The sequence below is a fragment of the Pelophylax lessonae genome (assembly GCF_965119305.1).
Source record: "Pelophylax lessonae genome assembly, chromosome: 1".
NCBI lineage: Eukaryota > Metazoa > Chordata > Amphibia > Anura > Ranidae > Pelophylax > Pelophylax lessonae.
Genome location: NC_138768.1, coordinates 110,570,236 through 110,587,717, shown reverse-complemented (window position 1 = coordinate 110,587,717; position 17,482 = coordinate 110,570,236). Strand labels below are relative to the sequence as shown.

The window sequence follows — 17,482 nt, the reverse complement described above, 5'->3', positions numbered from 1 at the left end:
CTAGCAACCTATGGGGACACCAACAGATGTGAGGTAATTCACCCCTCGCAACCTATGGGGGCACCAACAGATGAGGTAATTCACCCCTAGCAACCTATGGGGGCACCAACAGATGTGATGTGAGGTAATTCACCCCTAGCAACCTATGGGGGCACCAACAGATGAGGTAATTCACCCCTAGCAACCTATGGGGGCACCAACAGATGTGATGTGAGGTAATTCACCCCTAGCAACCTATGGGGGCACCAACAGATGTGAGGTAATTCACCCCTAGCAACCTATGTGGGCACCAACAGATGAGGTAATTCACCCCTAGCAACCTATGGGGGCACCAACAGATGTGATGTGAGGTAATTCACCCCTAGCAACCTATGGGGGCACCAACAGATGTGATGTGAGGTAATTCACCCCTAGCAACCTATGGGGGCACCAACAGATGTGATGTGAGGTAATTCACCCCTAGCAACCTATGGGGGCACCAACAGATGTGATGGGAGGTAATTCACCCCTAGCAACCTATGGGGGCACCAAAAGATGAGGTAATTCACCCCTAGCAACCTATGGGGGCACCAACAGATGTGATGTGAGGTAATTCACCCCTAGCAACCTATGGGGGCACCAACAGATGAGGTAATTCATTCCTAGCAACCTATGGAACTAGGCAGGCACCAAGAGATTGAGGTAAATTACCCCTAGCAACCTAGAATACTATGCAGGCACCAAGAGACTGAGGTAAATTACCCCTAGCAACCTAGAATACTATGCAGGCACCAAGAGACTGAGGTAAATTACCCCTAGCAAAAGGTAATAAAGAATTCTGACTGCAGGTGAGACTGGTCACATGAAATAACCGGTCAGAATAGCAGCCCCGAGGCCAAGCTGAGCTCAATTTAGATTGTGCAGCAAGAACTGGCTCCAGGAAGACATCTCTGGACTCCAGCCACTGCTAAGCACCAGATTTTTAAAAGACTGCAGCTACAATATACTGAAGTTCTTCTTTAAAAAAACTCACTTAAAAGACTAAAGCTGGCCATAAATAGATCGAAATTTGGCCGGTTCATCAGGGACAAATTTCAATTCCTGTATGGACAGACTGGTTGTACAGAAGATGGCCTTCTGATCAACTTCAGTATAACTGCCTTGCTATAGCCAGGAGTGCTGATGGTGGAAGTCTCCTCATGGTCAGAATACAATGGCTCAGCAGGGAGGATTCCCCCCCATCAACATCCAGTGTGTGGAAAAGGGAATGGAGTCAGTATTTGTCATTCAATAAACTAGAAAACTGGGGGGTTGGGGGGGGGGGGGGCACTGACTAATCTATAGGCTGCTTAGGACTGGCTGCAGATAGGCCGGCCGCTTTTTTTCCTTCTTTTCAGCCAATGAGCTGACCCCCCTCCAAAAAAAGAATGAATCGCAGTGGATGGAGGAATACGCTTAGCTGAGGCATTGTTTTCTGACAGAAGCTGCAGATGAGGATTGAGAAAAAAAATTTTCCAACAAGTTTGTTCAATCGAATTGTGTGGAGCAGGAACAGCCACACATGGATTACATTTAGCCAGTCCCTGCTTGAACAGGCTGAATTTCGATTCATCTATGACCAGCTTGATGAAAATAAAGATTGAACTACTGTAGACATTAGGGTTGTACACATACCAATATCAGTGCCTTTCCTCAACGTTTGCACAAGCCCTCATACAAATGTTGAGATACCTAAAACATTTAAGGTGCGATTTGAGCCCATAAAAATGAACAGGCCCAAATCGCACTGCAAAGCATCGCATGCAATTTGAACAGGAATGTGGTGCGATTCCTGTCCGAATCCAATGCGGTTTCCCCAGGTTTGTTATAGTGACTTCAGCCTGGGTTCACACAGGAATAGTGGGGGAAACCACATGGGATTCAGAAAGGAATTGCACTGCATTCCTGATCAAATCACATGTGATTCTTTGCAGTGCGATTTTAGCACATTCATTTTGTGAGTACTTGACTGAAAGCATTGGTACTTGCTGTATGGAAAAAAAAAAAATGGCGCAGATGCAACCCTAATAGACCATTCTAGGTAAAACCCCACACAGCATGTTAAGGGGTACGTCTGTCTTGTAAAAATAATTTAAATTAAAAAGCTTTTGTTTCGCTTGATTAACACACAATTAAGGGTACAGGCACTTGAGATAGGGTGACCAATTATTTGGAACCCTTTTTTTTTGGAAAGGGAACCCGTTTTAAAATATTAAGGGAGCATCAGAGTAGCTTGTCTGAAGCAGACAATAAAAGGGTTAACAGGAACTGCCATTCAAGCTGGTATCTGTTTCAGAAGCCCAGTTGGTAGTGTTATCTAATCAGGACAGTGCCCTCCCCAGGGAGAACACATGGAGAATATCCTGCTATGTGGACACACAACACTATCTGCTCTGCGGTATTGGAAACAAGGTATAGGGCCGGGTCTTCATGACACCATCTGAAGGCTCATGGCTAGGATTAGGCTGCTATTATTCTATTATTTATACAATGCATGTAATTGTCTGTAGACTGGAGAAGGGCTTGTTCTCACAAGTTCCATTTTACTTGCCATCAATTTGTATGCCTTCTACAGCTATGTCAGTCTAGAACAAGTCTTTCAAAAAATTTAATACCAAACCAACCCTAACAAATGTATTCCTGTACTGTATACATACACATTGCGGTCTGGCTGGTTTAGTGACAAGCAGATCACAGCGAGGGCTCAGAGCTAACCGAGCTACAAAATAATCTGCAGTCATTTCAGACCGGTGTATGCAGCTTACTGAACTTCCAGGTCAATCTTTTGCCCTGTGAAAAAGCCTAAGGCTCGGTTCACACTTGTGCGATGCGGGAAGGCTGCGAATTCTCAGCCTGTTCCCGCATCGCATCCGCACATCTGGCAGTTCACACTGCCATATACAATACGCAGGGGGTGTCAATTAAATGTTAGCGACACCCCCAGTTTGATCGCATATCGCGGTGCGATCTGACAGTTCGCACAGGATCGGATCGCACAAGTGTGAACCACTGTGCGATCCGATCCTGATGCGGCTGAAAAAAAGGGTCCTGTGCGTGTTTGGTGTGGATACAATGAGAATTCAGCCATACAAAGTGTATGGCTGAATTCGCATCCGCACATCAGATCGCATGTAATGAAGGAGCAGTGCGCTCTAATTTACATGCGATCTCCGCAGCCGCAATAATGTGAACCGGCACTAAAGGCCCGTACACACAATAAGAAAATCTGAAGGGAAATTTCGTCCGAACGATCTGCCGATTTTCGGATTGTTAGTATAGTGCTTTTGACAGCCGATTACAGATTTTCGGACGACAAAAACTGGATGTGCAGGCTATAAAATTTTTATCGTACGTCAACACAACATCCGTTTTTCGCTTAATTAGTACAGTTTTTTTCGTCTGAAAAAAAATCAAGAGCAAGACTAGGCATGCTCAGAAACGAAAGAACACATACAAAACAATCCAACACATGACATCACTTCTGAAGTAGAATTCGGTCGTACGGGAAATTTCGTATGAAAATAATCCATACGAGACTAGCATGCAACAAAAACTGGACGACAGATCGTTCGATAATCTGATCGTGTGTACGAGGCTTAAGGCAGGCCTGTCGTGATCGGCTCTCAAAAGCTGTGTACTAATGATCAGATTATCGTACAATCGCTTCCTGATCATGTGTACGGGCCTTTAAGTGTGTGTGGATTCTGATATGGTCAGAGGGTTTACCTACTTAGGTTTTGGTACTTTAGCTGGAAGAAGGGTAGGAGAGGTATGTCACTCATTTTACACCCCCTCCAAAAGAAGAAATTTGTCACAAAGCAGAACCCTGGGTTAGTAGGCCACATTCTTTGTGCTTATAATATATTTCTGGGACAGGGAAACAAATGAAGTCGCTGCTCAGAAACCTAGCAGGCTGATGGTTTAAGAATGTCTTTATCTATCACAGCGCGAATGCACACTTTATTGCCAAATTTCCTTTAACATCTTTAAGACCTCTCGCCCGCATTGTACTGCAGATTGGCATCTCAGGCACAGCGATACACCCATACATACACAGACACTAACTTTCACACTAAATATTTTTGTCAACTAAATGAACACTCCACAGAACACAATAGTGCTGGGGAAATCAAAGGACTTTTTCCTCCCCCCGCTCCCTTGGTTCAGAATGGTTCCTTATGTGATTGCGATGCTGTGGTCATAAGCAGACTGCAGTCTTTGGCCTGGCCATTAATGACTTTTAGCCATAAAAGAATTAGAAAAAAAAAAATCCAGAAACCTTTTGCTTAGTGATCATGAACTGTGGCCGTTAACACACTGCTGTACATTCTGTTATGCATCTGCTCAATAGCAATAGGTTCCTTGACTCCTTGAAAGTGCCAACCAGCCATTATGTTCCACAGACTTTACCCTTTAAAATCTTTTTTTTTTTTTGTTGCTATAAAAAAGTTTAAAATGAAAAAAAAATAAACAAATTAAAATTATATATATATATATATATATATATATATATATATATATATATATATATATATATATATATAACACACATTTTGTAGCAATAAAAAATATACATTGATTTTGATGCAAATATTAGCAATCTTTGTTTACAGTAATGAAAAAAAAAATTTGTGCAGTTTAATTCAGATTTAAAAGCAAAGTATGAATCATTTACTATACACTCCACAATCCTTGTGCTTTACAGCTCCCTCTCAATGCCGGTCTATAGGTTGGCTGACTCACTGAAAACAATGCACTCCCTTGTGTAGCTAACCTCACCCCTTGCAAAGCTGGTAGGGTAATTGAGACTGCCAAATACACAGCTACCTTTAGTGTTTTTTTTAATAAACACGAAATATGGAAATATATATTCCTGGCACTATTCAGAACAGATGAAGTTACTCTGATGAATGGCAAAGCATATTCTACATCTCAAAACCAATTCAGTTGTTTGTGACCAACTACTTATAATGAGTAACTCCATTTCTGTTGAGAACCCCCCTCCCCCCCTTCTGGGTGATCTATGTACATTGCAATGATTTTACCAAACTTTGTTTCAGATTCCTACCTTTTATTATTCTGAAGCTCTTTGTTTTTATGTGTCCATGTGAAGAGTGAATCTGCATGGGAGTGGTTTTATAATTATCAGTCAGCTACTGTGCCTGCAGGGCTCTGAGGAAAATTGGCGGGGTCTGCATCCTTTTAGATGAGATTTCCCTTTGGGAGAATCTCGCCAAAAATGACATTTTTTCTGCAGGGGATGCTAAAAATCCGATTTGGATCTTAGGGCAGACTTCTGGGAAAATAATGAGCCAATCATTCAAGCAGGAAATGACAAACATGAGGGGCATTCTGTACAGTCTACAGAACACCTCCAGGTAGCCAAAATGAATTGCCTTTTACAGAAAATTGCAGGGCTGCAGATTAAAAAGGAAAGGTCATTTTTAATAACATTCAATTACAATGTCGCAATTGTATATACAATATTTTTTCTTTTATTTGCAAATTGTTATTTTCCTATGAAAGTGGAGTTACCCTTTAAAAAGTCCTCATCGCCAGATGATTCATTTCAACATCAAGGTTCTATGTTTTTTTTCTTTACCTGTAAATTCTTCTCTTGTAGACACCCAAAAGCTCTGAGGCCCCTACTGGGCACCACCGTCTTAAATGATCTCAGCAGCTACAGCAGACTCAAGCTATATTCTATAGTATTACCCTGCACTCCTCCACTGGATGCTACATAAAAGGGTATGAAATATGAGAAAGTGGGGAGGAGCTGGGCCAGCATAGACTGATTAGACACTCCCCAGAGGAGCAACGTGCAAAAATCTGGATTATTGCTGCACTCCCGATACCAAGGAGGTCAGGAATATTCCAGATTTGTGCGTGTAAATGAATCTTACAGACGAGCTGTGCAGCACTCTGGGTTCCAGTTCACAATATGTGAGAGTGGTCACTCACCTAGAGCAGCAATACTTTGGCTTTACACTCTCAGAAGAGGAGAGGGCCATAATAATCAAGACGGGATTAAGCTGTGCTAGGGAATAGGCACTTTCTGAAGTGTGCCAATTCCCTAGCAAATTCAGGAAAAAATTTGTTATATCTGCATTAAAAGAAAAAAAATCAGTCCATCTGATTCGTATGTGACTTTACCAAACCATTTCCGTTTCTAAATAGGAGAGAAACAAATACTCCAGAAAGCAAACCCATAAATATTGGCATGGCACAGAAACTCAAAAAGCACGGATTGTGCAAAGAGACCGGTTTCCAGCGTGTGGCTTTAAATGCCACCAAATGATTTTGTAAATCCAAAATGACTAATGGAGCTGCGCAGACAAAAAGCGAAAGCAGCAACGCCCACTTTCTGATAAACCGTGAATGCGAATACAGGCAGGGGGTGTTCTGACCAATACGAAGCACCACTCACCATGAACTTGATTGATTTCAGAGTTCTGTGACAGAATTTCATCTGCTAGTTTCTGAGCGGTGGGCAAGACCTCCGTGTGGTGAACTGTAATCAAATACTGTACAAATTTCTGCAGCTGGTCTCTGTTCATTTGAAACAGGGTCTCTGAAATAGGAAGATGCAGCTTGACCTGATCGGGCTTGCGGATGCGGTATAAAGAAAGTGCCACCACATGGGCGCAGTAGAAGATGTCCTTGTTTCCACAGCTGCAGGTAACTGAGGTAATCTTGCAACGGTCAAAGCTGATGGCTACATTGCAAACGGATTCCGGATCAGACTGTGTCGCAGGTTCTGTCACTGTGCCGCTTAAGTGAAAACCTAGAAGGAAGAGGAGAAAAAAAAAAATGTATTAAAATTCAGGATACATCCATTTCTGAAGTCAAACAATGGCGAAAAAAGGTGAACATGTTATGTAGCAGAAGAATTTGGTTGGTGTGGAACTGAGAGGTCAACCACTGAACATGCAATCTTTGAACCTTATTTATCATACCTATAGATTTTCGGTACTTGTATAGCGCCATCAAATTACGCAGTACTTTACATATCCATCAGTCCCTGCCCTCAAGGAGCTTACAATCTAAGCTCCCTAACTCACATTCATACATACACATACTAGAGCCAGTTTAGACAGGAGCAAATAACCCTTCCAGCAGGTCTTTGGAGGGTGGGAGGAATCTGAAATACCCAGAGGAAACCCACACAGGCACAGGGAGAACATGCAAACTCCAGGCTTGTGGTTGGGATTCGAACAGACGCTCCTAGTGCTGTTAGGCGGATGTGCCAACTACTTACTGGGCTGCAGATTGGAAAACATAACTGCTTTGCTGCAATGAATGCTCGTTATATCTGTAGACCTCCAGGCCCATGTAAAATAAAGTCTCCAAAAAAAGCTCACATTTTCTACTTTGAAGATCCAAAAGTAGATGCTATGAGCAATGAACACAAAATTTGTTTCAAATTTTAAAATCTAGTGACATTGTAGGAGCAGAACCTGTCATCCATATCAGGCCAAAGAGACTTTAGGTTCCCACAGAACCCTGGTTGAGAAAGGTTCCTCCAGGGGTTGCTAGGGGTTCCTTGAGTAATGAGCAATTTTTTTCCTCTCAGATAAGCTCCCACTGACACCATTGTTTTTTTTTTTTTTAGCTATATGTAAGGGGGAAATTATTCCCCATGCCCAGAAGTGTACGGAACATTCCTCCTAGTGATCATCACACCAATACAACATGAGCTGTAGGTATATTAATTAGTAGGGATGCACCGATCCGACTTTTTTGGACCCGACACAGATATCTGGCGTTGTGACGTCGCCGATACCGGAACCGATCCGGAGCTACACACAAAGCCGCTGCTTCATGTGTGCGGCTCCTCTATTCACAGGCAGAGTGCATCTGATATCACTCCGCCTGTGAGCCGGACCTATACAGGAAGTAGTGGCTCCCATCATATACTACTACTGCACCTAGTAAGGGATGGCTGAGCCGTTACCAAGCAAAACCGGATCGGCCATTGGATCGGTCAATGTTACCGATCCCCTGATCCATCTAAAATGGCCATATCGGCACCGATACCCGATCCAAATATCGGATCGGTGCATCCCTACTAATTAGTAGGGTTTCCCTGAATACAGAAAAGTTATTTTCAGCTCTAAGCCACCGAAACGCGTCAGACTTCCAACTGCAGCACTTTACCATCGTCCTAAGCTGAATTGGTGTTTAGTTGAAATTAAGTTGAGATGTTGAAAAGGTTGAGAGAGGCTGCTTTAGACAATGGAAGAGTGTCTGGCCATACTGCAATTATAATTCCTGTGATTGCAGAACAAAACAAAAATTGCTTTATAGGCACTCATCACAGTCCACATCAGAAACAAATACACCTGACTAGATTACAGACACCATTACTGCCCATCTTATTTTATTAGTCTTTGCAAATCTACAATTTTACAGGCAAGGGGGTGGTTGAGAAACTGGGTGCAGGACTTCAAATTTTCGATTTGGTAGATTTTTTTATACAATAGAAAGTGTGAATTGGAAGAATTGTAAATACTATTTAGACCCAACAGCAGTTTCTGAAAATCTCAGATACCAAAATGTTCTGTTTTCCCAAGTCTTAATTATTAAGAGAATATTAGACAGTAATGCAAGTGTTGTCATTTATCACTTTCGGCGCAAAAAAACGGAACATGAAGGTCATATGATTGCATTCAGTGTAGGCAAGGCAGATTGGACACCCTTACACACATAAGTTAGGGTGATCCGCACGGTGCCAGCTTGACTTGTGTGATCCCTCTATACTGCGCTAGGGCATGGCTCAGCATATTGGACTCTGGCCCACTTGAAGAGGTGAGCTAGGGCATGGTACGATGGTGTGCGACAGGGGGTAAAAAAAATTGGGCCAGGCACAATAGCCAGCAGGGTGGGTTTGGGGGGGGGGGGGGGTGACTTAACTGGGCTTTAGGCAAAATAGAAGGCAACCATGTCTAGTGTGAGAAAGCTCCAAATGATGAATGTTGGCCAGGAATGCTACACAGTGCTATGTGGCAACCCTATACAAAGTATGCAGTGAGATTCATAAACCGCTTCCTAGCACAAAATGCCCCCCTCTGAGCTTTGTTAGCTTTGACATCTCTCTGTATGCCAACTCAAAGTTGGTCTTAATTACCTCCAATTTGCTGTGAACTGGTGGTAACTCTTAGCCTAGGTTCACACTTACTTACGTAGTGCAATTTCAAGGATAATGTCCAGTGCGGCTTCATGCAGGTTCAGAGGTGATTCCAATGCAATCTGAATACAGCCATCTCTCTCCGAAAATCAGATCAGAAAAACATAGCCTGCTAGAAAGTGCAAAGGAATTGCATAGTCTTTGAAAACCTATGCGTTTTCTATGCAGTTTCCATTGGACTCCATGGAAATGACTCCAAACATGCACAGAATCCTTTTTAAAAATGCATTACATCCAGACTGCATATATGTAAAAATAGCCAACACAGAAAATTGTGTTATTGTATTTGTCATGTAATTCCATGCGTACTGGAACACATATGAAATCGCATGAACCAGGGCTTATTGGAGGTAATTAGAAGACCTTCAATCTGGCACACGTCAGAAAGAAATTATCCCATACAGTTATCTATACAGATTGTGTACACGGATCTCTTCGTATCCAACACAACAGAAATGAAGACTACGAGACAAGTTGAATCCCATGGAAAAAAAAAAAAAAATCTGAATACAAATCCTCCAGTGAAATCCTTTCAATACATTTCCCATGGGCAAAGACCCTAAAACTGGGTATAAAAGGGTAGTCTATATGTTCTCTATACTTGTGCAATCAGTAATTGGCACTGTTGGGATTACACAAAGCTAGTTTAAGCTTTATTATCACAATACTGTACTGTGCTTCTTATTCTGTTCATTTCTGTAAAGCAAAGAGGTCCGCCCTGTTTCTTTATTACCATTGCCAACCCACTCCATTTCCCAAGGTGTAAATCACCGGCATGCTTGAGATAACAGAATTAAGGATGAAGAAGAGGAAGGAAAATGTGAAAAGGGGATCCTTAAGAGAAAAGCAAAGAGAAGCTACTACTATTACAAATAGCTGTGAACCACCAGAGCGTGTAAGAAAGTAGAGCGCAACCGGTACAAACGAGTGTAAAAACCAATCTCCGGGATGCCCCTATCCTCCACCCCAGCCTCTGACCACTGTTCCAAATAAAAAAATTCCTAAAATGCTCTTTTTAGTCACCTAAAGCTGGAGGTCACGTGAAGCTCCAGTCTCTATTCCCCCTGCCATTTTACATGAGGCACATTGTCCTTCGGGTTGTCATGGTCACTGGAAGTGTGTTCCTACAGCCCGTCTAGCAGTGGTGTTCTCTCAGGATTCTGAAGAGTCGTCTGCATCTGTAATGTAACCGCAAGAGGACTATTGGGGACTGGCCGGCATGGGAACAGCTACAACGCTCGGGAGTGAATGGTAAACTTGGGTGGTTGTAAAGGACCAACTTTTTTTACTCCATGCATTCTATGCATAAGGTAAAAACATTGTGTGCAACAGCCCCCCCCCCCCCCCTAAACCTTACTGGAGCTGGATCCTCTCCCTCATTTGCTGAGGCAGCAGCAGTTACCATTGACTCCCGCTGTGGTCAATCACAGACAGTTAGCCAATGAGGAGAGAGCAGGGGAGGGGGCTGAAACACCCTCCATGTGTGCCTGGACACAGAGCAGCAGCTCAGGATGGAGCCTGCTTGCTATGGGGGCACTAGGCAGAAGCCAAGAGTGCCTGCGGGGGACTGGAATGGAGGAGGGGGATCTGGGCTGCTCTGTGCAAAACCTACACAGAGCAGGTATGTGCCAAGTTTTTTTTTTTTTAAATACACAGTTCTGCCTATATTTGAGTATACAGTATATATAAAATCCGAGTATATATTTCTTCAAAAGGTAAGAAAGAAAACATGCAGGATGGGTTAGAGCAAGGTGCAAGAAAAGTGGGCTTAATATTTGCCTGGAAATGAGCTTTAAAATGATGGAAAATGTGAGATGAAACCTGTAGGATAGCAATTCCTACATACTCCGTAACATCAATCCACCAGAATAAAGTCAACTATCTATGGAAATCCTTCTGTAACCTAAAATAACTGATGATTAGGCTGAAATGTAAGTTTAAAACACAACGTGGAATGCGGTTTGGAATCTACATTCCAGGTAGCCACCTTTTTGGTTTTGTTTTGTTTTTAAAAGAGGAGGCAGAAGGAAGAAAAAAACCCAAGAGACCACAGCTGAAAAATAAAAAGGACACAGGATTGTTATGTGGAATACCCGATCTCGCCTGCACATTTACCAACGTCCGATCGGCCGATTTTCGGCTTGTTAGTATGATGCATTCGACAACTGACTCCGACTTTTCAGCCGAAAAAAAATCTGGTGTGCAGGCTATAAAATTTTTGTTGGCCATCAACACAACGGCCGATTTTCCGTCAGTCAGTACAGATTTCGGCAGACAAAAATCTGATGAGCAAGACTGGGCATGCTCAGAGAAGAAAAAACACACGGAAAGTAAACCAGCACATGACATCACTTCTGAAGTTGGTTTTTGTTGGTCGAGAAAATTTGTGTGCAGTCTAGAGCACATTCCAACCAACACAACTCTAGACCAAAGTCGGACGATCGGTCGGCCGATAATCGTTGCATGTGTACGAGGCATTACTCTCTATAAAGGCATGGTGACATACAAAATGTTCCAAAATTAAGCAAAATCTGCATACATGGGCATAGATGGCGCCCCTTTCTGTATAGGAAGAGAAGATGGAGGGATGGAAATGGTTCAGAAGTCCCCACTGCCTGATGCTAAGGAGGATGGTCAAGAGAGGCCCAAGCTAAGCAAGTTAAACAAACTTTAAAAACACAGAAGAGAAACATTTATGGATTACTGCATCAATTTATAGAAGGTAGTCATCTTGAATACTGGTGCAACTTGTAAAATTGTAGCAAAAAGGGGGCACTGGGATAAGGTTAGGTGCACAGGAGAATATACAAGGAGCAACGCCAGGTCTCCTGTAAAATCTATCAGAAGCGTCATGCTGTATTCCTGCCTTTAATTATCAGTATTTAAAAAGGAACAATGTGGGAAGGCTCAATCCTCCCCAAAGGAAAAGTCTCTTTAAAGTGAAAGAAGCTAGGAGGTACTCCTTTAGGAACGCCATGTGGCAGGAATACTCAGATGGCGGCAGCGAGGGGATCAGAAGAGCATGAGAGACTATTGGTGAAACCATAGAGATCTTCAGAGTTCCCCCTCAAAGGGTCTCAGTTGTCAGTCTAAGGTTTCATCTTGCAACACTCACATAAAATCAGGATTACACGCCAAGGCTGGGGCTCTCTTGAAATGCAATCTATTTTTGCTGCTGTAACGGGAGTGCAGATTATTTCTGGTTTTCCGTCCTCAGAGCAACCCATTTTTCTACATTTGAATCCAGGTAGCCAGGCATTTGAAAAAAAGAAAAAAAAAATCTTATACAAAATAGGATTGTACCATCGACAGCACAAGGCTCCATATACATCCTGACAATCTGCCAAACCTGCATGTCTGTGGTCAAACACTCACAGATATTGGATTAGACTAGATTTTATGAATGCTTTTCCAATATTTATCCTCCAAATCATACGCTGTATACAGTCTGATCATTGGTCATAGTATAATAATCAGATCAATTTCACAGCATATTTCAAACGACCAGGACCATCTTACATTTTTAAGCACATCTAACCCATTATATAAGGACAGACATTTTCAGGCTGTCCAATCTAGAAACCGTCTACATCAAGTCCTGTACATCAGTTTTCATTAGCACAGCCCCTAACAAGGTGATTACTTCCCTATAAAGCACCCATTGTCATTAAAGCTCTCCCATTATTAGATAGGCCTCTCTGCACAATACGTCGGCGTACAGACCACACAATCACATTCCTTTGTAATACTTTAATGGACTAACTGGCTTTGCCAATTAAACTATGCTAAACTACAGGCTTTGCTGCCCTCATTAGTTTGCAAATTGGCTACAAGTTGACTGTTACGCCTGTAAATTAGTAAGCACCTACCTATTTTCCCCTGGATATCAGCCTGAATGAGACAGCAGGGGGGGGGGGGGGGGGGGGGACAACAAGAATTTGCCAAGCATTAGAAGAGGCATCTATAACACGACCTGTCAGAAATAACCCAAGTCTTGGCATCTGAAGCATTCTAAACATGGAATTCAGTACTCGAGCTTCCATGCAACAGGAAATCCAAATTGGATATAAAACGTCTCACTATACTTCTGTCTAACTTAAGCCGGCCACAGATGGATTGAATCAGTCGGTTTAGCAGGGACTGGGTGAGATCCATCCATGGGCAGGCTGATTGTACCAAAGTCGATCCATCATTTAAGTTGGGTACAACCAACATGTTGGATTTCTAGCATGTGATTATTGCCAGCAGCCCCTCCAACGGGAGAACACAATGGCTCAGTGGAAAAAATTCCCCTATCAAAACTGACTGTTAGGCTCCATGTACACGGGACGCTGGAAATGGCCGTTTAGGAGCAACTGGGCGTTTTTTTCAGAAGCCCCTGAACCCATCTACATTTTATCTTATCTGTCCATGTACACCAGGTCGTTTACAGTCATTTGCAGGCAGTTGCGTTCAGGGACTTTTTTTAGAACGCAATTATTTGCGTTCGAACGTGTGTTTCCCGGCGTTTCAAACGCACAAACGCGTCTAAACGCGTCTAAACGCGATGAACCGCGTTTAGCGTTTGCGTTTTTCCATTTTAAAGGGGAATAATTTTTTTGACCTCTAGGAACGCTTCTAAAACGCAAACGCCGCTAAACGCGGGTAGAAACGCGACCGAACGGACGTTTCAAACGTCCTAAAAATTCCAGCATTCAAAGGGACTTTTAACAACGTCCCGTGTACATGGAGCCTTAAAGTGCATGTGATTTTGCTGTGATTTTACTGTGCTTATGGTGTTTTTTTTTTTATAGGATACGGGACTCCAAAAAAAAAAACACCAAAAAAACTTAACTGCTTCTTGTAGAGTTTTCAATGTATTTAGATGGGGAGGTGCGTTTTTGGTGCGGTTTTTTATAACTGACCAAAAATGCAACAAGCAAGATTTTTAACACCAACAGACCAGCTTGAATATTATATTTATATATATATATATATATATATATATATATATATATATATATATATATATATATATATACACACATATACATACACACATACATATACATACATACACACACACATTTTTTTTTTTTAACTTTTGGATAGGCTGAGGAAGGGTTCAAAGTCAATAGAAGAAGAACTGTCCATCTTGGGACACACGCTTGCTTCCTGGCCTGCAATAACGGGGCAGACAAATGTAAAAATAAATCTCTCAAAAAAAAAAAAAAAAACACAATTTTGCAGAGTGCAAAACGGTTGGAACCAATGTCTGGTTCATATTGCTGAATGAACCTCCTTTCCCCGTTAGCATGGTCTTCAAGACATAAAATAAAGGGAAATCTCCAACAGAAAAAAAAAAAAAAAATAATAATGCAACCATTACACAAGTCACATCTATTTTTACTGCACATTTAAACTGCAAAACATTCACGTCTAACTGCAGTGTATCTCTACATGGCAAAAACAAGCAGCATCTGCAAAGTCAAGTGTATTATCAAAGCAAAAATCTTCATCGTGAAGATACACAGCAGTTTGGATCGGTTACCAAATCGACAGAACATTAGGGGACTGAAACACTCTCTTCCTACTTAACCAAATGAGTCTAAAATCACAGCCACCAAATCCACCCTTTATTGCCGCTCTCTTTTTTTTTGCAGCCCCGTGCCACTTGCAACACACCAAACACCTGCTTGTTTATGTAAATCTCTTATTTGAATACGAACTAACAGATGAGCAGTTCTTTATAATTTTCGCCCTCTGCGAGTGTGGAAATGCTTCCCCATTAAAAAGCACATCTCTGCACATCCTGCTGTTTTTACTTGCAGCCGCGCTCCCTGCCTGCGCTTGCGCTACCTCCCTCTCGGTCTCTTATGGACCATTCTGCTGAAATTAGCTATTCATTACATGTGAAGGAGTAGCAGCTTGAGCAGGGCCCTGCTGAGAGAGCTGCTTCTTTACATGTCAATTCCTGAACAAAAGCATCTGCTACCTAGCCGATATGTATATTTAATGCCACTGCATAATGGGCAAAATGATGTGCTGCTCTTTACTTGTTTGTTCAGCTGTAATGTACTCTTGTCTAGAATTGCTTTCAAATGAATCCCACTGAAATTTGGAACATTTATTAGGTCACGTGATCAGGCAGAATCGTTTGATTTTATTCAACAAAACTTATTCAACATAATGCAGCACGAGAAAAATGGGAATCATTTAAGCAGAAAGGCAAAAGTGGTAAAAACCTCTACATAGGCTATCCCCCTTCAATCCATCAGGAATGCTGCTGCCAGGCTCATCCACCTTGCCAATCGCTCAGTGTCCGCTGCTCCTCTCTACCAATCCCTCCACTGGCTTCCGCTCACCCAACTAATTCAATTCAAAATACTAACATCTTGCAAAGCCATCTACAACTGCCCCCAGCTACATCACCAGCCTAGTCTCAAAATACCAACCTAATTGCTCTTTGTTCCTCTCAAAACCTCCTGCTATCCAACTCCCTCGTCACCTCCTCCCATGCTCACCTCCAGGACTTTTCCAGAGCCTCTCCAATCCTATGGAACTCCTTACCCCAAATCTGTCCGATTATCTCTGACTTGATTAGCTTTTAGCCGATCCCTGAAAAACCTCCTCTTCAGAGAAGCCTATCCTACCCACACCTAACAACCATATTTCCATTTTCTCCATCAGCTCATCCCCCACAGGTATTGCCTTTTGTTTTACTTGACCCTCCCATCTAGGATTGTAAGCTCTAACGAGCAGGGCCCTCTAATGGCCGAGATTCAAATCATCTATGGGCAGGCTGATTGTATTCCAGTCGATCTAATGATTGGGTACAACCAACATGTTGGATTTTGCATGCAATTATTGCCAGCGGTTATAGCCGCCAGCAAATTTGTGTTCTCCCAGCAGGGACGGCTTCCCATGCCCCCCACAACTGGAAGCACACAATAGCTCCGCAAGCGATTTTTTTTCCTGCAATCCATGGTTCAGGGTAACATTCTACTAAAACAATTTACAATGGTCCTCCATGTTTTAAAGTGGAGCTCTACCTAAAAGGGGAAGCTCCACTTGTTTGCACCCTCCCTCCCTCCACTGCCACATTTGGCACTTTTGGGGGGGGGGGGGGATTGCAGGTACCTGGTTGACCGGTACTCGCTCCAACTTCCTGGTAAGATCGCCGAACTATGACATTTCTGGCCTCTCCTCCTTCCCCCTGCTGCCTTCTGGGACACACAGGTCACAGAAGATGGCGGGGCCATTCAGAAAGTACAGGGCGACTTGCAAATACGCAATAGGAAACAACCTTCCAGTTTCCCTTACTACAGAAGCCAGTGCCTGCACCCAAAGCCAACGGACGATTTGGTTCGAGGTGTCGACATCGCAGGGTCCCTGGACAGTGTCATTATAATAAGTCAGCAGCTACAGTATTTTTAGCTGCTGACTTTTTTTTTCCCCAGACTGGAACTCATCTAACTATCGATTTCCTTTGAAATAAAATCAAGATGTTTGCTGCAGTGGCCACTTCTCAATATATCAGATGACAAGTCTAAACCAGGACAAAATTCTCCTCTACTACAATGCAAATTGGATTGTTCCTGGTCTGCTCTGAGTAGGCTGGACTGTCATGTAGCATGATGTAGTGGAGAGCCCGGGTACAAAACTAGGCCAATGTGTCAGGGTAGGCTGGTATACTAGAATGACTAGCTACAGGAAAAAAAAAAAAAATAAATCCTTTTTTTAGCGTGGAATCAGAATGGCAATATTCAGCCATAACCAAGAATATGGGCTTTGTCATAAATTCTCGCTCTACCAGCAACCTATATAGCGGAGGTGCCCATGCCAGACCCTCAGAGGCCTAGTATTGATCGGTACGCAGAGGCTGACCTAAAAGAACCTTCAATTTTTGCAGCATCTTGACTATCAGATCAATAAGCCACAGCATGCATGTAGAAATGATCAACACTGATCTTACTACCCAGTAAAGACCACGGTTGCAATCAAAAGATTAACACTTGGACGATCAAACTGAAATACAGAAGCCTATAACAGATTAGATAGTATTCTACCCCCAAAAGTGTGGAATGATCAAGAGCAACCAAGTACCTAACTAATTACAGTAGCTTAGATTGTCTATAGTCCACGGGAAGGGTCTAGATCAGTGGTTCTCAACCAGGGTTCCTCCAGAGGTTGCTAGGGGTTCCCTTGAGCAATGAGCAATTTCTGCCTCTCAGATAAGTTCCCCTGACACCATTGATCTTTTTAGCTGTCTGGAAGAAGGTAATTCTGTCCAATGTC

General features: G+C 42.7%; 1 protein-coding gene across 1 annotated transcript in view; it reads right to left on the bottom strand.

Moving 5' to 3' along the window:
• Nucleotides 1-17,482, bottom strand: part of ZSWIM6 (zinc finger SWIM-type containing 6) — a 185,874-nt gene that overhangs the window by 102,223 nt on the left and 66,169 nt on the right. Inside the window, exon 2 of the mRNA XM_082260031.1 lies at nt 6,446-6,802. Coding sequence (XP_082116157.1) covers nt 6,446-6,802 — 357 coding nt within the window. The remainder of the gene's footprint in view (nt 1-6,445; nt 6,803-17,482) is intronic.